This window comes from Ambystoma mexicanum, chromosome 5q (assembly GCF_040938575.1).
Source record: "Ambystoma mexicanum isolate Mex_15411 chromosome 5q, UKY_AmexF1_1, whole genome shotgun sequence".
NCBI lineage: Eukaryota > Metazoa > Chordata > Amphibia > Caudata > Ambystomatidae > Ambystoma > Ambystoma mexicanum.
The window spans coordinates 245,560,486-245,584,226 of NC_090933.1; the positions used below are offsets into that span (position 1 = coordinate 245,560,486).

Genomic DNA, 23,741 nt, shown 5'->3' on the forward strand with positions numbered 1-23,741 from the left:
GAGTGCTAAGTGCTTGGGTTGATCAATGAAATAAAGGCTTCCTGGTGCCCAGTACAGTATTTCAATGATATTTAGTCAACTTGTTTGGCTCTCCAGAGGTGGGTGCAGTTTTGTGACCTACTCTTGGTACCCGTATGCTGGCTGATTCTCAATCTTATGTTATGTTTGGAAGACCGGGCAATTAATTGAAATTTCTAAATGTCTGCCTTTCAAGTTGCATTGGAAATAGGCTTTGCTCTGGCCTGTTACTCGTGCACAGATTGACTTACTGACACTGTACAGGTATTAGAGGGGGCAGGCCTTGAAGGTGGTTTTAGGGCTTGTGTTTTCTCTGTGAAGTTGTTTTCCTGACTGAGAGCAAAGCGATGTCGTGCTATTTATCTTTTGAAACTCAGGCTGAATTGAGGGTGTTTTGCTCATTCGGCTACAAAAACTTCTTCACAAGATGACAATGCTGCTTTCTTGAGCTGGTCACTGAGTTTTCTGCTTAGAACATGATTCACAATTCATGTTCTATATATTTCAAAAGACCCTCAGTTTGACGGTCAAGCCCTCATTCACCAAGAGTAAGTAAGTAGCAGTGCCGGCCTTAGCAAAGGCAGCACCCCGGGCAGTGAGACAGAAAATGGCCACACGCCCCTATTCAATTCTGAGGGGCGGGGGAGGCAAATTGTTTTTTTTAACTCTCCACTCCCGCGCAGTAGCGGGGAGGTAATCACCTCAATAGGGTGCCGATGCAAAAGCATTAATACCCTATTGTTATTAAATGCGCCCCGTTCCCGCGCTGGGCGCATTTAGGGCTGATTCACAGAAGCATTTTATAATGGTGCAATAGCATAGGACAGCTCTCTGTGAATCAGACCCTTCATTTTAATAGAGCCTTCTCCAACCACGCCAGCAAGGCAAGGGGGGAACCCTTGAAAGACTCCCCGGAGCTGGCCTGGTGGTGAGGGCTAATGGCGCCCCAGGTGGCCCTGCTCTAAGGCCGGCCCTGCTAAGTAGTATAATTTATACAGTGCTCAAAACATCGGGAATAGGTGCGCATTCCTCTGTCCGGGAACAATTAATTTTAGCTGCGAGGGCGAACAATTAATTTTAGCTGTGAGGGCGGGACCCGCCTCATGTACAAATAAACCTACGTGTTTTTGTGTAAAAGATCCTGATTAAGATTGCCGCTCGCTTGTGTCTCTTGCGAACGTTGCGAACGTTGCCCCACGCCTGCATTTTCACTCAATGAAAAACCAATCTGCCGTAGCAAGATAATTAAGAAACATCGATTTCTGCGCATAAGAATTACTGATCTTTTCTACTTCATGAAGAAAGAGATGGCACTTGTTTACTGCAGGCCGGTTTCACAAATGGGATCACGTGCGGTAAACACTCGAAAACCATCAGCGTGACTAGATGTCTGGCCTGCCACTTTGAGTCTGAAAGTGGCTCACTGGACCTCAGGGCAAGAGGCAAGCAGCATACAATTATCACAGTAATTAAACAGGTGCAACGAGCCGTCCATTAAACGACTCCACTTATTAATTCCTGGGAACACGTTTAACAATGGCAGCCTTTCACTGCTACTAAGCTTAATTGCTTTGTCGTTGGTTTATCGGCCTCTCCCTCTCAACCCCCATTAGGCCAGCTACTCGTGTACCACGTGCCGATAATAAACCAGGAATCATTGCACCTAAGAATCTGATATTCAAGATGGAATAAAAAACAAAATGACAGGTATGGTATGGTATTGTTTATTTATAAAGCGCCTACACACAGGCAAGTGTTTCAAAGCGCTCAAAACGCGCAGGTAAATAAGCCTGTTGCCATGCTCCTGTATTCTTACTTGTCACAGCTCTTTTAGAAATTATGATTTAATTTCATTAGGTAGTAAAAAGTTTGCGTATATGTGGGTAGCTAACATGTCTATGGGTTTTTAAATATGAAAACTATTTGACCACATCTTGTAGTAACTTATTGCTCACTCTTTTGATGGCATTGGAAGTATGAAAAGTCAGCAATGCAAAAATAATGAAAAGTAGCTGCAACTGGAGCGTCGTACGCTTGTCTCCGTCCAGCTCTCTTGATCTCATTCGATGTCAAACTCTGTTCTGTCGCCATGAGTTGTGTTGGCCAGCACACACTTGAAGAGCCCTCTCCAGCCTTTGCTGAAGAAGTGTCAAGGGAGGAAAAATTGATATGTTGAAGGGTGATTTGTATGGTTTATATTAGAGTGTGAGCAGCAGGAACAGAGGCATTCGCCAAGGTGGGGAACAGCCTTGAATTTGGAGACCTACATTGTCATCGCGTGTGTCCTGGGGGAATGACACAATCACACTGTGCATTGTCTTAACAGGGGAGGGGGGGGGGGGTGCATATAGACTCTGAGAGAGATACTTGTGTTCTGATAGACCCTTTAAGGGAACAGAGGGCTAGGTGGCGAGGCATACAACTGTGGGTTTGGCAGCACTACCAACCAATATATTGTCAAAATGAAAAATTAAACATTGCCTTGTTGCTCAAAGAAGAAACAGATGATAGATTTTAATCTGAGCATAAATCTTTTCAAGAAGGAAGGACATTTTGAGAGAAAAATGATGTGTAGTCCCAACAGGAGAAGAAATTAATAATAGGAAACAATTTAATTGTATTATTATTGTAAACTCGCTCTTCATAAAATGGCAGAATGTTCCCTTCTTATGATTAAGTCTGGTATATATTATAGTCATAATAAGGATGGTATATTTGTTTTACTAAGCAAAGTACATTAGCAAAAACCTAGGATCATCTGATAAAAGGGTATGATTCCAAGATGGACAGTCCGGTACACTCCTATTTCTTGCTTTCAAAATACTGCTATAAGAGGCTCAGAGAGGTGAGAGGAATCCAGGGGATGAGGCACAGTATGGCACAGTATTTGCCTTCTTTTAAAGAAGACATCCTACAAATACCACAGGATGTAATGGCTTGTTGCCATCATAATTCCATTGTTTCACAAGTGGACCACCTGATTGTGAACACATTCAGCCATAAACCCTGTGGTGTCAAAAGTAATATTCTGTTGTAATGCAAGAAATGCATACGGTTATACATTTCCCCAGCTCCCAAAATCATAATAATAAGAAGTTGTATAGTCTTAAGAACGAAGATCCATATTCCTCTTCTCAAAACTGCCTTATGAACAATTCTTGCAATATCTCTTTGTTAAATGTCTTAGAAAGTAGAAATCAAATTTGTACTAAAGAAGAAGTTAAGAAAACAAATTTTATCATTAGGGACTTCAAGTCCTATAATTCCCTGAGTACTGGGATGAGGAAGAGGGAAGCAGAGGAACAAAGATGCAGGAGTCGTTAGTAATTAGTAAAAATTACCTACACCTGAGGGAGACAGAGGCTTAAAAGGTCCCCTCAGGTGCAGGTAAAGGCGAAGCAGGACTGGAGAAGTCAATGAAGGGCCCTGCATGCAGTGGAAGGAAGAAGTAGAGGACAAAGAAGTCGCTGGGACCGGGACACGTCCTGGCAGGGTATGTGCCTCTAAAACTCCAAACTGCAGAGTTCGCGCAGCGGGAAGCATGGAGAAGAAAGATGTACCCCGTAAACCTCTGTTACGCAGAGGTTGCACAGTGGGAAGCAGACGTTGTATGAGCAGTCGAAAGGTCTCGTGTGGCTGGGTTGCACCGGAGACTCTCGGGAAGCAGAGCGGCACTATACCAGCTAGGCAGAAGCAGCAGCGACCAGAGAGAGAGGGTGCGCATGATTGAGAGCGCCACTGGTCCAGCAGTCTTGCGAACACGAAGTGGAACACCCGAAAGCAGCTTAGCCGGGGAGTATGAATGAACAAGTGACTCTGGGGCTCTCTGGTGCAGGCCGCATGTTCAGCACAGGCAGGGTTACTTGCAAGCAAATGAAAACTCACAAAAGCAAACTAATAAGCGTTACGAATACCGAACTATTGAAAACTCACAAAAGCAAGCTTATAAGCACTGTAAGTGAATGTTCTATTCCCTGAAAGCTGCTAACATTGTGATACCAAAGAAGACCATCGAAGTAGCTGTTATTCTAATCTGAAAGTTACCATAAAAGCACTTTTCTGTTTTGGTGTTGAAGTAGTAGTTGGGCAGGCGACTATACACGCAGGGCAAGAAGTGATTGCCCAGAAGAAACCTGGTGAAAGCACAAACCAGGCAGCAGAAGATGCAAGTGCTGAAGAGTGGTACTAATAGAAAACAACATGTTGTGTTGTGACATTTGAGGAAGAATTGTGAAAGCTGGAGTTATAATTCTTTCTGCATGACTTGTGATGTTTGGAGACAAATTGTGAAAGCTGGTTGAAGAAAAGTTACCATATAATTCCTTTTTGCTTTGATTGTTGTATAAGTGTGAGGGTTAGATATCCCTTGGTTAGCGTGTTCCCCTTAGTTTATTTTGGGCAGGGAAATTGTCACCGGGATAGGGATAGCGAGGCGTTTATTCAACCTGTTTTTTCAATAAAATGACAAAGGTTGAAAACTCTTTACAAAGTTGTCCGCCTCACAATTCTGAACCCTGTAAGCCAGGCACAATATCAAGAGGGACACAGACTCAAAGGTAAGAATCTGAAAACATGTATTATCATACTTTGTGGGGTTGGTGTAATGCCTATCTGGCCCTATGGGGGTTGTTCCCTCAACTGATATTTCCAAGGGCCGTCGATGTCCGTAAGTCCAAAACCAAAGTTCGTCTTTGTCCAAACCAATGCTTGCCATTACTCTTAAACCAAATGTGATAGGGGGGCTTCTTAAAGAAAAAATGGTGATTCAAAAGAAAATGTATACCACAGCTGGTTTCAGGTAGTCTTACCAATAGGTGGTGTTCTGCCAGTTCTAAATAGCTCAACTCAAAAGGGTTTCCCTTGGAACCTTCCACCTAGGATTCTTGCAACAAATCAATAAAGTTCACAAGGGCTCTGGGTCTCTTGAGATTCCCTTCCCCAAGCTTCAATCCTTCTAGTTCCAAACAAAAAGACACAGTTCCGGTTAGGCCTCTCAGGTTTCCCTTCCCCAAGTCGCGGCCTCTCTTCACAAAGTTCCACAATGTCTTTAGTGGGCTTCTTAGGGTTCCCATCCCCAAGCATAGGCTCCTTTGGGTCAGAGGATTCACAGTCTCTTATTTTACAACTCACCTGAGGATTGATAGTTCCATTCAGGCCTCCCAGGGTTCCCTTCCCCAAGCAAAGGACCTTTCGTACGAAGTTCACCAATGTCTCTTGTGGGCCTCTTAGGGTTCCCTTCCCCAAGCCTAGGCCCCTCTAGTCTCAAACAATCAAAAAGTCCCTCTTGTCAGGATGTACCTTTCACTGTACAGTTCTGTCATGGGGGTAGTATCAGAGATTTTCAAGAACGGTGGGTTCTTTGCTCCTCCCAGGAACGACCTCTCAGACCTCTAACCCCTCTCCTTATTCTCTGGCACCTTTTCCTCTTCTGTGCCTCTTTCACTCTGTCCTTTCTTTACTTTATTGTGCACCCTGCACACCTTCTTTTCCAGTCGTGCGCACTTGAACCTTCTTCCCACATTTCAGTGCCTCTGGCACACTTGTCTTTACTTTTCACTGTGCTCTCTTGCACCCTCCCTTTTCTCACCATGCTCTCTTGCACCCTCTGTGCTTCCTGTGGGTAGCTTGCACCCTTTTCTCATGTTTGGGTTATATTCACCCTCTCTTCATTGTCTATTTTCCTTCTCACTGTCTCTTTCCCGTCTCTCTCCATTTTGGGTCGCTTGTGCCCCTCTCCTTATTTTCGGGTCACTCGCACCCAGTCTTTGCTGTTTTCGTGCCACCAGCACACTTGCTCTGTCTTTCTTTACTTCTGCGCCTCTAGAAAATCTTTTCTGACAATCTTTTTTCTTTCTCTTGCCGCTTCGCTTTGCCTTTACCTTTTCTTGATTTGCTTTGCTTTCTTTCCTGGTTTCGCTCACCGGGCTCTTCCGTTCACAGCGCTCCTGCACCCTCTCCGGCCTCCCGCACACTACTGAGTTCCACTCTGCTTTTCAGAACTCATCAACAGTAGCGTGGTGCTGGCGAGCAGGTCAAGTCAGTTCTACTTGGCCTTCGGGTAGCAGTCAGGGTTTCACCACCTGCCCCTCAGAGAACCCTGGGACCCACACACGTCCCAGGGGGACGAGCACTGGCCTAAACAAGATCGATTGACTGCCTTTTGCCTCGACACGGCTCCCTCGCCACTCTGCAGCCCATCACACACATACACCAGGCCAGCGTCTCAGCATCCTTAGGGTTCCTCTCCTTGCAGCTTTCTGCTCCTTGGCCTCCTGGTTCCATCCAGCGACCCCTGCTCGCTCAATGACTATGGCAGAATCACCATTTATATACTGCAGGTGAGAGTCAATTGGAGTCAGGAGTGTACAGTTGGGGAAAAGTGCCTGACCTTGCCTGACTATTAGTGGAGCATCTCAAAGATGTTAGATGGTAGGCCTCACTTTGTATCCCGATGTTGTTTCTATGGGTAATCTTCATTATTGTTGGTCGCCTCTTCCTCGTCCCCGTATTTGTTGGAAATGGGGAGAGGGAGACAGAGCAAGATGGAAATTGATATTTAGCGGCCAAATAATAAAAGGTGATTGATAGAGGAAAAAGGGGAGTAACTGGCCCCATCTGTATATTCCTGGGGTGATTTCCTTTCTCTCTGTCCTAAACCAGGAGAAGACAAGTAGGTGTTAAAGTTAAAACTATGTGTTATCTGACTCTCCTCCTTGTCCGTTTTTGTTCTACTGCAACACTTCCACCTCTTTCTTGGATTAGAGACACTGGTACCAGACAAAGGGCCTCATTACGAGTTTGGAGGCAGCCATGCCCTTAATAGGGGGCATGGCTGCCTCCAAACTCGGGTCCGGGTCCGTGGTCCCTGAATGGGGAAATACCGGGCCATTCCGACTTTGGAGGGCCTGGTATTTCCCCATTTAGGGAACCCGGACCCGGACAATCTCCATTCCCATTGAACCTCCATAGGGCTCAATGGGAATGGGGAGCATGCTAACAATGGGCCCGTTAATGACGTGCCCGTTGTAAGCATGCTGGTCCCCTCCCGGGACCCACAAAGGATGTCTGGTCTGACCAGATGTCCAGAGCGGGTCCCGCGAGAAAACCTCGTAATGAGGCGGCACTGGGTTAACGGCACCGGCACCTTTACCAGCGCTGTTAATGCCTTACCGCCTCATTATTGCCTCAGTCAATAATGAGGCCCAAAGGCTTCTGGGACTTCTTCCTCCTAACCTGCCGTCCTGTTGGAATACCGCGCTTCACCTGGTGTACTCCAACGAAAACAACCCCAGACTCCCCTACACAGGTGATCCTCCCTTGCACGTCCACCCCTAGGGTTGGGATCCAAGAGCCATAGCCCTCCCCATACCACCTGAATAGTGGATTCTCTGGGTCTACATGTGACAATACCCCTAGGTTTCTCACACACCTCACACTGCTTTGCATCATATCAAAGAGAATGTTGGAAACATGACAATGACTATGGATCTTTATACATGACAAATATTTATTTGATAAAGGGTTGTGTGCGTGAATCAGTAAGTACATAATGCAAACTGGGCTTGGCAGCTATTTAATATTTCACAAAACTCATCCTAACATTAAAATGTTTGTAGCCATGAAATAATGAACTATACATGCTCATTTGCTCAGCGTTACGATCTGAATGCAAGGATAAAATGCCTGCAATATTAGTCAACCTGTTAGGCACCAGAGTTCACCCTTTCCAGCGATGGCAACCAGGACAGAGGGCCAAATTGAGTCAGGATTTTAAAAGAGGAGGGGGAGACAGGGCTGTGTGCATGCCCAATACTCAACGCAGAGACAAATGGCTGATGCATACATTAAATTAATATTTACAACCAATATAATTCACATTGATTCTGTAAATATGTTAAAAGAAAAGGTAGCAGGCACTCCTCTCCAGAATGAACATGGCATGATAACCTGTTCTGAGATGAGAGTTTGCAGCACACACTTTTTGCTCACTGTACCTTTCACAGATGGGAAATACCATTTGCATATCAGTCTTTGTCCGGCCCGCATGGGCAGTCCAGCACCGAAATGCTATGGCAATTCCTCTCTGAACAAGAGTACCAACAGCAACACCATACACGTGTTTCAGCCTTGTTGGGCCTCATCAGTGAGGTGAAGCTGTGCCTCTCTGAGCACAGTGAGCAGGGAGTCCACGACTGGTTGCCCCCAGGTAACTCAGGGTGACCAACCCCAAGTTCCTTGCACATAGTTAAAAAAAAGGTAGCAGGCGTTTTTTGTAATCCTGAAATAAATGTACTGCATCATCTCAGTGTCGACCACATTTGAAATAAACAACTTCTGAGATTCCCACCGCTCGCTCATCAACCAGAAGCAATACTCTGATCTTCGCCCCAAAAGTGTTGCTCTAGTTTAATGATGTTGACATCCCCTGTAAGAGAAATACTCTTACACTTTGGTGGCTGGTGTGCAAGGATGGCATAGAAAATGGCAGTACCCACATTGATTGTTTCCAATTAACCGTATGGTAAATCTGGGCGAATTCCGCCAGTACCATTCGACCGTTTGAAAACAATCAGTTTGGGTATTCACTACCAAACATGCGGAGCGGGAGCTGCGGGGGTGTCCCCCGCTCCCCATGTTTGGTAGTGATGGCCTTTGGGGGTAGCAGGGGTGTCCTCCGCTTCCGGAGGTTTGGAGGCGGGGAATGGGAGGCCAAAAAAAAAGAAAAACGGTCCCTGCACCGTCGGATCCGACCTGCGTAGGAGGGGCAGATCCGATGCTGCAGGGTCAGAAGATGCGCGGGCGCCAAGTAGGGTGTAGGTGGGGGGGGTTTCAGTTTGGCCGCCGCAAAATTGAATTTGCTGCCGATTCACCCACAAACAATTGTGCCATGGCCAAACCGTATACATCCTAGAAAATATTTTTTAAATCCAGTGGGCAATTACCACTGGTATTAGGATTGAAACACCACTTTACGGAAATATATTTCTTGGGGGAAATTTAGTGTTAAATGGTGCGTTTGAAAGCACATTGTCAGAATAACATTAAAGACCACTTTCGAAGGAGGTGCGTGGGGATCCCTCCAATTTGCAAAAATAAGTGCAAAAATGTGTTTTTTAAAACAAATTGTCCAAGTAAAATTGATAACTAATTGTAGAATTAATAAATACACGCTTGGGAGTAGGTTGAGGATATTGTGCAAGTTAGCTTTTCATTGCGCTTCCCTGGGCACACTGGGCTAGTTTAAGTGATCGTCAGATGAACACTGCTATGGTTCCCAAAATAACAATAAAAACGCGATGGGGTCTCGGAGTGGTGGAGCACGCCATCATTTGCAATTTAGTTACTTGAAAGCCAAGTCCAACCATTTTTCTACCCGCTAATGCTTAGTGTATTTAACATGCCATGCACTGGACTCAAGCAGAACACAAGGACACGCGCGCTATTGTTTTTCTGATTATAGGAATGCACCACATAGCACCCAATCCACAACTGCTCCTCCACAACAGCTCCTCCACAACAGCTCCTCCACAACAGCTCCTCCACAACTGCTCCTCCACTACAGCAAGTCTGAGCAGGGAAGTGGTGGGCACAGGTTCTACCTCTGGCACAGAATGGAGAGGTCCGCACCCAGAGAGTTCATTTTTGACCAATAACAAAAACAAGACCAATAACTCTGTTCATTACAATTCTACACAAAGATGGGGAGCTTTGGTGTTCTTAGGCGTGCCTGGAGAAACAAAAATGACTACCGCAAGTTCAAGCATAAACATGTTAAACAATAATCCAAAAGGGATAATACAGGCAACATGCACAGGTTGGTGACCGTTTTAACTTTTCAAAACTACATCCACTTCAATGATATGGATAATGAGCATGTTTAAAAACCTCACCACATACCATAACATTGTGAAAGGTGGGTGCAAGCGTACACCTCACAGATCAAATATACTTTGACAATTATTCTAAACAAGCCCCATCGGACAAATCAAATGAAAGAAAACTTCAATGAAATGCTGGATTTCAAGATTAAATGAGAGGAGCCAAGATCCATGCAATTACAGAAACAAATACATTCTAAAGAGTTGGGGCTAATACTCCATCGAGCTATGAACTATGTAGTGGAAGAAACTTTACTGTTATAGTGGGGGGGGGAGACTAGCCTTACATCACCAAAAAAATAGCAAATACAATGCTATGGAACCAGAGCGCTACACCCTAAAAAAGTAAGTGTAATTTCATTGGTAAACACATTTGATATCAAGCATAACTTATCATTTGTTGGTGCACTTCTGTTTTAATAAATAGCCAACACGTGTTTCCACCACAAAAACCTCAGATCTTCCACAGGGATAAAAAAATCAAAATTCAAAGGTTGTACAATAATACCAACCAAAACGCATACAAAAATACATTTCAACACATTACCAATATTTTCCTGATCACATGTCATGTGTGATGAAACATCCAAATATGAATTTCAATAATGACCAAAAACGTCAACCAATGCAGGTCAAAAGGTTGGGGGGAAAAAGGGAGTACAAACACTTCCTCATTAGTTGTCAAATTAACAAACCTTTAATACACTTGAAGACAGCACTAACCATATCTGTGCTTGTCTATGTGTCTTAATATCTTATAACTATCTTTAGTGAACTCTGTGATCATGCATCCGCCACCAGTGCAACCAAAACACCTCCTGTTAACAGAGCAAGCCCGTGATCCAAGAATTAGGTCCAATCCTATTGATAGGCATATGACAGTTAACAATAGTGGACCACTTTATGTAACTATGCTTGAGATAGTTGAGAGGCACCACCATTATATTGGTTTTTCACAGTGTCCTGAAAGGGAATATAAACAAACATGCAAGGTGACCCAATGTCACTTATATTGGCCTTTATAGCTGAGCCTTAAGGCTCAAAATCCAGGTGGAGTATGCTTCTAATTATTCCATATGTATTAATCGTCCAGTCCACTTCAATAAGACAAATGATCTAGAAATCAACCAATTTGCAAAATCGAGAACCTCATTAGCTACAACCCTTATCTATTAGGGATTGCCCATCACCCTAACACCCGACAAACTGTCAAGGTCCCTTACTTCTTAAATCTCTGTCAATTCACTTGTGTTCCACATTTGCCTGTGTTAAAAGGATTCAATAAAGTCTAGGAGAGTCCTATTCTGAAAAGGCAAGATATAAAGAAAAGGGATTCTATATTCATTCATTTTCTTGTCACATGGTTTAAAACTATATACTGATTACAGGTTTCCTTTACTGCCCTATCATGCCTTACATGACCTTAACTCAAGATGGGTGTGTTATGTCCATCCGCCATATATATGGTAGCCAAAGCGTTCTGCACATACTCTAGCACCGCCATATTGTTTTCGCATGGCTATTTATAGTTCATGCTCACATCAGAACGTTCATGACGTCAGACGCGTAAACGCTAGACATCACAATTACTTCCCATATCATAACAATTGTATCTTTCGCAGACGTTACGCGAAGAAGGAATGTACGTGGGCATTATGAATTCAACCCACGCCTTCTGAAAAGGACTTGGACAAATCAACTGAAGAACAATGCAATTAAATGCTGCATTTCAAGATTAAATGAGAGGAGCCAAGATCCATGCAGTTACAGAAACAACACTGCATCCAGAGATGAAAAAAATGCACATTGAAATGAAATGATTAATGGCAGCAAGAACAATCAGACATAGGTCACATATCACTTTAAGCATTGCTTCAATCTTTGTGGGCACTTCTGATAGAAACAAATCACTCTATAATAGCAACAAAAAGGGAAAACGTGACTATATTCCATTAGTACCCGGTGAGGGACTATCACATTGTTACAAACGATCTAATTGGCAGTCGCTGGTTCCTTACCAGTCCAACAAAGTACAGGTCACAGCTGTGCCCTTTTGCAACTGGCCACCCTGGAAAAGGAGAAGGAACTATATTTAGTCCCTTCTCCCCGTCCCCTGGTGGCCATCTTTTTTTTCCACTCACAATTCAATGGCCGCCATAGAAAAGGAGAAGGGACTACATAGTCCCTTCTTTCCTTTCCATGGTGGCCATCTTCTTTGTTTTCTTTTTTTCCTTTTTGCATGGTCGCCATGGAAAGGGAAAATGGACTAAGTATAGTCCCTTCATGCCTTTCCACGGCGGGCATCTTTTTTTCCCTTCATTTTCTCAGTTTTCCCAACTTTTCCTCAGTCTAACGGGCTAGGGTACTAATATCAATAAGCCCCTCACCAAGGGGCTGGCGGGGCATTACTGTATGAGGTAATGCCTCATGGCCTACGTTAAGGTCCCCTCTTTGCACAGGCCTGTAGCTATGGGCCCTAGGGCATAACCAGACGCAGTAATGCCCCACCGGCTCAAGGCTTATTGTGTGCAGAGCCAATAAGAAAGTTTGGTACGGAGCATGTATTCACTCAAATATGCTGTCTTTTTGAGCACCCTGAGTGCTGCATGTCCCTTTCCATCATTGCCATTCCCCTTTGTGCCCACAATGTAACAGCCATTTGCCCACTGTGCACCCGCCAAAACCTGGATCGAGTGCACCCAGCTACTTTTAATCATCAAACTGAAATAGAAAACTTACCAGAAGGTGCTGCCAATATCCCCCTGAAGGGCGAGTGGGGGAGCATAACTTCCACCTACTATCGGGACCTTTGGAGCCCCCGCCCACACTTTTATTCTAGGAGGGCCTATTGGTGCAGAGTCACTCATTCTCTTTGCTGTGGACTCATTAGGCTATCGCGAAAAATCAAATAGGGGGCGCTGTATTTGCACATTTTTCTTCACAATTATACAAGATCCAGAGGGAGGATGCACTCTTTAATTAATTGATAACAGGCCCTCCACTGCACTTTTCCCCATTTCCCACTCCCATGCACTTGCACGTTCTCAATGTCACTGGGCCTAGAAAGGTCGTTGTTTTTTTTTGTACTCCCGTGGTCCCCTCCTTGCCTCGTTGCGCTCTGAAACACATGTCTACGAGCGCGATACAAATAAAATATCAATACAATATAAATTTTAAAGAAATGTGACCATGCAGATGACACTCTCAATATTTACTGGATGGGCCCACTTGAAAGAAATATCTTCTCCATAGGGTTGATCAGAAAAAATTGAAAAAACACGAAACTATGAATGAAAAAAAGATAACAAAAACTTGTCTTCCTTGACGAATGGCCTTAAATACCTCCACTTATGGGGGAGGCTGGCAGCAGTCAGTCTGCACTCTAATAAGGATTATTTCAGAAACAAGAATGTTATAAGCACACTTTTACCACAACAACAACCTTGTGAGGAGATGTAGGAGATGTCCATCTTCCCAAGTGTGTGCATTTATTTAATTTTATTTGATTAGGATTCTGTAGAGTGCAGATGTAAGGGGCAACCTAGCAAACTTCATTGTCGCTGGGCGATAAAACATGAACAGGAAGGGGACAGCCACAGACTTAAGCAAATAAGTGAGCCTTAAGTTCTTGTCTAAACCCTGTTAGACTGTATAGAAGCCAAAGTCGTATGAGATGGGAGACCCAATTGCGAGGACCTTGAACAGAGACACCACGTCTTCCTCTGGTGGAACATTTAAAAACAGGGATGGTAAGGAGATGATGTTTAGATACTCCTAATGTGTGATGCAGAACATAAAGGCAGAGGCCGATAATCTGGAGCGTACCCACTAAGACACTTACATTGTATACAATAGAACTTAAATCTATGATATATAACGTGCATATCAACAGTGAGTTAATGCAGCTTGTGTCGAAAGGGGTATAGAAGAGAACCAAGTATCTGTAGGCCATAAAGAAGCCAGAGTGCAGCATTTTGTACAGTGTGCAGGCGGGCGACAAGGCCCACAGTTAGATTAACGTAGGTTAAATTTAGATAGCCCAGCTTGGAATTAAAAAGAACACCAGCAGCAGAGCTTTGAATATTGTAAGGAATGAATCAGAGTGCCCTTTTTCAATTGCCATGGGGATTTAGACTTCAATCTGCTACCATGCCATCCTCAGATTTTTGATTTTGCTAACATAGGTCACCTGATGGCCTAGCAAAATCGAGGGGTGGTGGACACGTATCTAAATTGTTCAAAAGATGCTTAGGGTCTAGCATCATGACCTCCATTTTAGATGCATTAAGCTTAAAACAGCTTTCATGCATCCAGAACTGAACAAGTTGGAGGCCGGCTGAAAGTTCAGCAAAATCCAGATACTGTTACCAGGATTAGAGTATTAATCACAAAAGAAAAATAATGCAGGCCCCATGAATCCAGCCATTTAGGAAAGAGGAGTAAATATGTATTAAGCAAAAGAGGAGAGGAGAAAGTGCACATCAGAATGGAAAGATCCTAGCTACAAAACCACCCCCTGAATTATCAGCTCTTTCAAAAATTGATTAAAACAACCTGTTGGTGAAGGCCTTAGGAGGCACAGTTTATGGATACCATGCTGTATGAGGATGTGTTATGGAGAAGATTAGGCTAACATAAGACTATAGAAAGAATAAAAAACGTCCTGCGGTGCAGAATGGGAAGTGGTGAACCAAGCAACTATTTACTGAGGCAGGAATTGGAACTAAGATCTATTCCACATATGATGGATTGCACCTCCTCCCCTGGATGCAAATTTATACTTAAAATCAGGATTCCTTCCGAGACCTGCAGCTAAAAGATTTTTTTTATCTTAAACTGATATAAAGGCTGTCACCGGTGGAAGCTGTAAATACCCCACAGAAGGACACACTTGTCTGATTCTAAAATCCCTTCCTAAAGGCCGGCACTATAGGATGTGTAAGTGTCAGTATTCATTTCAACAGAAAATCCGAGGAATTATAGACACTTTGCTGAAGTGCTGAAAAGGGTTCAAGTAATTGGAGACTGGAACATACAATCAGAGAATATTACACCTTAATGTGACAATTCCCCAATAAGAAAGGATGTACCAGAGCTGTCTTGGTCACATATAAAAGAGGAGAACCTTTAAACATGGACTGTTTGCATTTTGACAAATGTACACATCAAACAGACTACTCCCACAGAAAGTTGCCATCTACTATAGATGTACGGTAGATGTTGCAAATATGATCTAGTTTCTTCTCAAAGCATCTACACGGTCCGGTGATAGTCAATAATCACACTGAGTTAATCACAAAAAATGTCAAAATCCCAAAAGCAGCATTGCAGATTCTTTAAAATTCAGATGGGGCATGTGAGTCCAATCTCAATAGGCTACATCCGGAATAAAAACATCTTAATGTTTGCATACATGTATGTGGGTTTCTTGTATAGTGCTGAATATCGCCTCCAAGTCACTACAAAGAGCTAAGGAGAGTGGAGAAAAAGGGAAACCTGAGATAGGGAAGCAGAGTGGAGAAGAAGGGCGGTGTTAAATGAGAAACCAGAGGGTTAAAGTGAAAAGAAACAGCCAGTGACAGCGAATTATAACTTTGGGAGAACAGTGATGTTGGGACTAGGGCAGAGAGGCCGCACAGCCCATAGGGTTCTTCCCTAAACTGTCCCCTTTCCCTGGCTTCTTCCAGAATGGATGCATAGCAGTGGATTCACAATGTAAAACATCACAATGAAATCTGACTTGATTCTGTATGCAGTGCACTTTCAGAAAGGAATTACAAGTTTCATTTAAAACAGTAATGAGTTTATCGAACAGAGCAGCAAGCCTTGCCTTCTTCATTTTCTATTGAGTAAAAAGGCTGTCTTGGACCTCAAGATGTCAGGCTAGGTGGAGGAGTTGGGGAAGGAATTGGGGTTGGCATTCAATCTAGCCAATCGATATCAGGCAACTTGTTACTCAGTGTTATTTGCAGGGGAGGGTGGTTAGGAAGGCATGATCATCCCATGTAAATCTGACAATAGTACCCGTGCCTTGTGTGTACTTACCGGCACACTTAGTTCTGGTTTTGAGAGCTGGTCCCGGAGACCCTGTGCCTCCTTCTCCTGGTCTTGTCAGCAGAACGCTTATTTCGTAGTCAGTATCTGGATCAAGGTGGCCGATCTTGTAACTTGTCGAGTCGACTGGTTGTAGATCGTACCAGCTCCCAGTTGCAGTGCGGTACTCCACCTGCCGCTCAATGATGGGCCCATCCCCATTGATGGAGTTTGCATTTAGTTGTATCCACAAGTAAGTTGCTCCAACCGATGAAAGCTGAGGAGGAGCAATTGGAACAGGTGGCTCTAAAAAGAAAGGATAATATTTTTGGTATCAGAAATAAGTTTATTTTGAAGTAACGAGAAGCTACACATGAATCCACCATAGGTTAAAACCTTTCAATGGTTATACATCACTGCCAACCCCACCGACCCCCAGAAAAAAAGAAAGTGTGGAGGGAAACAGTTCACCCATGTCTCGGAGTGGCCAAAACAATATGAAAGAAATTAAGCCGTAAAAAATGAGAACATTTTTTGTGAACTCACATGGTTACTATTTCTCAAAGATGCAAAAAAGCAAATATATGTTTGGGATCTACAAATGTTTAAAGCCGTATTGCTATAAAAGACCTTTTGAAAATATAGTCAATCAACAAGTAGAACCTAATACACAAACTCGATAGCGATATTTTCCCTCTAAAATGTTTGTTACAATACAAAATAACAACAGAAATAGAAGAAATGTCAATGTTCAGCGCATTAAAAATAAGTCCCACAGTAAAAATAAAGAACAAACTGCTTCAGGTTCGAGGCACAACGCACATGTGATGTAAAATGGCCGATCAGTGTCTCAGTAGGAAGAGTCACGGCTGTGCAACAAGGAGTGTACAGATTCTACTCCAATAGGCAATCCTTGGTAAAACAATCACGCAGATAAACATACTTTTTATGTGCTGAGGTTATTAAGGGGTAAATGACTGCACGTTGAGGTTACTTTTAAAAGGTAATTTATAACACGCAGCAGATTGTAAACTGTGTATCCTACCAAAAGACATTGGCCCTCATTAAAGTTTTGCTGGTATCCTGCCGGTAATTCTGGCGGGATACCGGCAAAACAGCCTTACCGTTTCCGCTGCCCGATATCCTGGTATTACTGGGATATTACAGGCAGCGGAGACGCTGGTAAATTCCCATTCCATGGAGTCCAATAGGACTCCGTGGCTGGGATTGCTGGAATTACTGACACTGGTAGTAACAGTGCTGGTGATTCCTGCATATATATGCCGTAGGTGGCTGAACTCCCGCCAGGTCAGGCCTGCCGGTGGTTCACTGCCCCCACCTGCAAACTTGCGTTTCCCCGGTCTGGAAAAATGCTGATGCCGGAATTCACAGCATTTTTTCCAGACCAGCGAACTTATAATGAGCCCCATTGAGTGGGGTATGTTTTTTTATTGTGAACACATTACAATTGCTTTTACTCTTTAAACACTAGAAATGATGCAAATTTCCTGGAGCGGGTGGAATTAGCATTTTTCCCATATGAGCAAAAGAAATGGCATGTGGACAGAGGATCTCTGTTCCTTCAGATTTAAAGATACATAGTAGCTGAGAAAATATGCATTTAGCAACAGATCCATTACATAATGTTCAATATATTATCCTCTGTATCTGATGAGGATATATAATGATGTTTCAGAGGGCCTGGTAATATCTTATATAGCTATTGATACAGTGGTGGTGATTTCCTGTGTTTTGTGTGTTTTCACAGGTAGTTGCACATTCATTGTCTTGATTTAGGCCCGATGTACAAGTGTGCATAAGGTTAATCCATCTCGCTTCTTTCCTTCTTAGTAGTAGTTCTTTGTTCTATTCCAAAAAATGTGATGTTTTCTAAAGTTTCACTTGGATGTCACATATGGAAATGGTTGGCCATTTGGGTATTTTGGATCTTTGTTTTTAATGGCTCTCAGGTGTTCCATAATCTTACCTTTAAGGGATGTATTGTGCTGTCTAAGTAAAGTTTGTTGCAAGGAAACTGTATGCCATAAATGACACATTTCGTAATGCAGTTGATAAATGGCATGATCGTCTTTGTTTTCCCGTTGGATAACAGAATAGTGTCTTCCCCATTCAACATTTGAGGACATATTTTACAGCTACCACATTTTTGGTTGTGCCAAGTGTTACTCATTTGCACATTAATCACTTTCTCTTTAAAAACAAACACTCATTTGAAAACTAATGGGCAGCATATTGGGTGCTTGTGCATAATAACTCACTGTAATACAGTTAAAACCTTATTTCTGGGTTTTTTTCAGGTCCTGTTCTCGTTTAATCACCTGTGGTGTACACCAGTCATTCACCACTGCTCTTCAACATTTACATGGCCCCCTGCTGAAACTCATCAACAATTCACACCTCATATGCTACAACTATAAAAGACAATACCAAAATCATCTACAAACTTACTGATGACTCTTTATCAAATAAACTGGATCTTGGCTGTTGTCTTGTGTAAGTCGACGGCTGGACACCGAAAAACAGACTCATACTTAACACAAAAACGAAATGACGGTCTGTGGCATGACAACCACTTCCATATCGATTCACGAAAACTTTTAGACACAATCATCTGCAACTGGCAAATACCGCCAATCCTTAATGAACAGTGCACTTGAGCGTCAGGTAAAAGCCACCATAAGTGGTGATTGCTGTTCCAACTCTCTATGACTTCATGACATCTCTGACCTTCAGACACAGGAAAAAGGCCGTTATTGCACTTGTTATCTTCAGGATAGTTTAGGTCAATAGTCGCTACCTGGTCCTTCCTGGTCATCCACAGGATACTATTCAAGACCTCACCTATTGGCCATGCACCTTCTATGATGGGGCCCAGAATCCACCAAGATAAAATTCACCCACTATAAGAAAACTAGATCACTCCACTTTAGAAGCATGTTACACTAACAGTACCAATCTTAAGCCGGAAACATCACGCTGGATCTTGCTTCTAATTTTCCATAGCTAAGCTTAGAAACTCAATACAAAGCAAAGCAGTAAAAACGGTACTCTTCATCTAATCACCGCCATCCACTACATCCATGCAATACTGTTACACCTCCTGCATGAAATATAATTTGACTGCCTATAATGTATGAATTTACTTGTATTGCTACTACTCATGTAACTAAGTTCTTTCCAAGTAACATCGCCTCAATGCCCAAGGGTTGTTTGCACGCTATAAAAAATGTAAAAATAAATATGTAAGAGGTCCTGCTCTGTTCACAGACACTTAATCTTGGGAAATTTCAACAAAAGTTGGCTTTTCACTCGACCACATCTGGCAAAATAGAACGTCACCCTCAACGCCCAGACTAAATAGAAGCATACGGGGCCAACCTCAACTAAAGGTCAACCCAGATTCAATGTCAAAGGGAAACTATCTGGCAAACGAGCACTCACCGAAAGGTGGAGCCCTTTGGATGTCTTGCAACACAGATGAGCATCACAGACCTGGATATGATATGATATGATAGTTTATTTATATAGCGCCTAAAAAAAAAGATCTGAAATGACTGTCCACAATAAACAATGGGAAGAACAATCACAGCAAAGCTTGATGCGACCGAGACAAGACCTTTTCAGGTTAGCGTTGACAACTCGTGCTTCAACCAGTGCACAAGACATCAATAAAACTTGGGGTATCAGACCTCTCCTTCCTCTCTACTAAGAACCATCACCTTCACATCTTCTTCCTTTCTCCTTGAATGTCTCTCCTCCACCTCCTCTGCTTCCTTTCTTCACATGGTTTTATCTCCCCCTCTTCATTTCCTCTGATTCGCCCTGTTCCGACCTTTCCCTCCTTTTTCCTCCGCCATCCTCTCCACTTGAATTTGCTCCATGTTCTCCAACAGTCCCCTAACTCCCACACACTCCTCCCTGTTCTCCCTCCATGTGTACCCTATTTGGGCTTGTGATGGGGCTTATAACAAGGAGACGAATGGCTGCATTGTGTTGATCAGGAGCTGACCTTTTGATTTGAAGGAACCTGAGCAAACTACAATTTTCTATGAGCTGGAATGCAAAGGTAGTCTGCCATTTTTGAGTCAGTCGGCCCTTCCCTCATCGCTGTCCGATTCCCAGAGAATGCGAAAAACTACTGCTACTGCACAGTATGTTGTGTCAACTTGTGCTCCTGCGGATGACGATGAGTTCCAGTGCCCTGATACAGGGCTGACCTATGGTGCATCCTGCCAGCTAAGTTTGTGCGCACTCCCTATGCTATCATCTGCCGTGCCCAGCATTAACATATGGCTCACAGAGCACCGTGATCACAGGCTTGCGAATGCCAACTGCCATGGTTCCACAATTTTCTCTTCGCCACCTGCATCTCCCACATCATGGGTGAGTTGGTGGGTATTGAGGATCCTTCATAGACTGCCTTCAGGGTCAGCATCATGCATCATGGCCCACCGACCCAAAGGCATCTCCAATGTGACCACGTAACAGCAGGCATATTTTTGTACACTTCTCTCTAATCAAAGTAGGTCCTATTTGATAGGCAGGCCTATGGACAATGCAGAGGACCTCGAAATGTACCCAATCCTTCAATGGCAACCAGCAGAGTTGTCTGAGGGCATTAGATGCCAGCCTCTTCCTAAGGCCCTTAAAGAAGCAGCAAGTGTGTTTGGAACACATTGCAGTTTGCAGAGTAGGTATGTGTGAGCCCAAACAGGCTACCGTGTGAGAAAAAAGTGTGGATGACACAAAGACATTCACAATATGAATCTGATGGGGAAAAGAAACTCGATGTAACAAATGCCAAGTCTGTCCGGTCTTCCTAAAGCAGGAGCCCAGCTCTGTGAAGAATAAAAGCGATCTGCATGTCACTGTGACTCCCAAAGTGGGCACCTTTTCAGCGAGCTAGGAGCAAGGACCCAGTGAAGAGCTGGATGTCACTGTGACTCCCAAAATGGGCACCTTTTCAGCGAGCTAGGAGCAAGGACCCAGTGAAGAGCTGCATGTCACTGGGACTCCCAAAATGGGCACCTTTTCAGGGAGCTAGGAGCAAGGACCCAGTGAAGAGGGATTTAAAGTTGTGCGTGAGGGACCGCATGGAGTAATCTTTCTTCGAGACATTGGACTTAGCCTATTTCTATGCATTTAATTGCTGACTGTTGACATACCCAGTGAAAAGTTGGAGTAGGAGCACGAGTGGGATGTTCCAACCAGACGGATGATACTCTGGTATTGTCAGCGTAGGTGCAAATGCCAAAGTAGTGGAGAATTTTGGCCAATTTTGAAGGTAAAAACGGAAGGAATTTCTGCCCCTTGGTGGACCCCACCGGTGACTCGAGACAGCAAATTCAAAATGGTCAACTGCTATTAAGTGAGTTTTATCAGACAGCAAATCACGAATACAGACCATAACGGCCTCAGGGGATGGACTGGTTCACAGTGTTAAAGGCAGCCGGGATATCTAAAAGAACAAGCACTGGAGCCATGCATCTGTCCACCAATGTCCTGACATCATCCGTCATTGATACCACAACCGACTCTTTACAGAAGCAAGGTTCCACCATGTTCCAGGAGAGTTGGAGGGCTGCAACTGCCTCACCCAGTTTGCCCAGAAAAGGCAGTCTAAATATCGGGAAATAGTTGGCGGGATCCTGGGCATTTGCCTTTGTTTATCAAGAGGAGCAACACAATGTTCTATTTAAGGGAGCGAGTACACAACCCAATTTTAAACATCTATTAGTACAATTCAATATTCAGCTAGAACAGGGGTCTGCACCCTGAGGTTTCTACAGGTGTTTTGGACTTCAGCTCCCATGGTCCATTATCACTGATTATGTGGACTAGGGCTAATGGCAAGTGTAGTCCAAAATATCTGGAGAGCCAAAGGTTGCAGACCCCTGAGCTAGAAGATAGAGCTGCCACTACCTCGAGTCTCCGTGTTTGACTATCAATCTGTCCGGGTGCTCAGATGCGGTTGTCTCTCGTTCTACATCCGATATCAAAGCTAAGATGCAAGTTGCTTCATCCTGACTAAATGCTAGTGCAGTCGCTGCTTTATTTGTAAAAGAACTATTTTTTAAAAAAGACATACTTATATCAGCGGGTGATGGAGTAAATAATGTGCCAACCTCCGAGGAGGAAAATCAACATATGGGGCCTCATCGCGAGTTGAGCGGTAACGCAGGCGCTAAAAGCCTGGCGTTATTAGCCCTACCGCCAAACCCACTGGCGCTATTAGGGCCGGATCACGGGTTTGGCGGAACGGGTATTGCCCATTCCCCATTGAGCCCATTCGGGAATTCCCCATTGGGCTCAATGGGGAAATTTTGCACTTTTACAGCCGGCGGATTTCCCGCCGGCGGTAAACGCGCCAAAAATCGGCAAATTCTCGGCGGAAATCAGCCAAAGCCGTGATTTGGCGGACCCTTAAATGCGGCAGTAACAGCGCTACCGCCGCATTTAAGGGCTACCGTAAAACTTGTGATGAGGCCCATAGTATTTTGGTAAACCCCACACTTCCTTGTGAATAACGTGCAGAGTATTGAAAGTAGGTATCAGTAATGTAATATGTGTTAAAGGTGCAGGGGAGAAGTAACGGACCTGGCACCTGGGCCTTAATTATATGTGAAGCAAAAAAGTGGCACGTTCCCACGGTGTGGGAATTTATGTTTCCATTCTCTTCATTTAAAACACAGTTTGGAATTCTGTACATAAATAACCCCTGATGAAGTGCTGATATGCTCAAAACGTGTTGCGTACCACATTAAAATAAAAAATCGTTTTTTATGAAAGTGATCTGACTGTCTGAATTTTCGAATGAAGATTTGTAAAAGTTAAATTGCCATATCTAAAAATGAGGTTTTTGCCACTAAAAGGTATACATTATTATTTTTGAAACTCATGTATAAAGGCTTGGCTGTATTTCGGCCAGAGACAGTGTGCAGGCGATGGGAGTTCCCACACCTTGGGAACTTGCCACTTTTTTACTACCTCGAGTTTCACCAGGGGAGAATTATTTTAAAGTAGCGTGAATGCAGCTGTTAAAAAATTATTCAGTGCACCGTGTTCCTCTCGATATTGCGCTTCCACTAGCACATTTGCTCATTCCTGGGGGAGCAGTATGTCTCATGGAACATTACTTCTGATAAAGGCATAGCAGCTCCTGGCGCAGATGTTTTCCCGAAGTGATTACTATCACACATCACTATTCTGTTCACTCTTTTTTCAATGGTGTTCTCGTCGCCATTTAGAGTTGCCTGTCAATTGGAATGCAATATCATGTGTGAGTGACACAGTGGTGGGAGGAGACATGCGCGTGCATGCCCGCTGCACCATGGTGAATAGAACCAAACTACCTGGCCATTTTTCGGCCCATCAACATCCCACCTTCTGAAACCGTCTCCACTCTTCTCCCCATCCACAGCGCAGACCTCGCTGGCCGTGCCAATAATTGATTTCGCGTGTCTTTTAATCCTCCAGGCATGGTGGCGTCGCCCTAAGCCTTCATTACACGTCCTTACGTACGACTCTGAACGTCCAACTGTCATTTCCAACCAATTACATCCATTAACAGTTTTGACTCAGTGCCTCCGAAACTATTAAGCACACCTAACGGGTAAATCCCTGAAAGGTGGCAGCTGCGGAGCGGGTAAATGGCAATATGCCAACGTACCCCGCCAATATTCCATGTATCCAGAAGTAGGCACTGCGCCTCTGTCCATCCCGAGTAGTCAGAAAGGGCAAGACATTTCTCTCACAAATGTTGGCGCATTATTAAATGAATGCCACTGGGGA

The 23,741-nt window shown here is 43.8% G+C and overlaps 1 protein-coding gene across 15 annotated transcripts in view; it reads right to left on the reverse strand.

Moving 5' to 3' along the window:
• Positions 1-23,741, reverse strand: part of PTPRM (protein tyrosine phosphatase receptor type M) — a 2,094,608-nt gene that overhangs the window by 1,121,307 nt on the left and 949,560 nt on the right. For all 15 annotated transcript variants that reach the window (XM_069620757.1, XM_069620755.1, XM_069620756.1 and 12 more), the window contains exon 7: positions 15,942-16,235. In XM_069620757.1, coding sequence (XP_069476858.1) covers positions 15,942-16,235 — 294 coding nt within the window. The remainder of the gene's footprint in view (positions 1-15,941; positions 16,236-23,741) is intronic.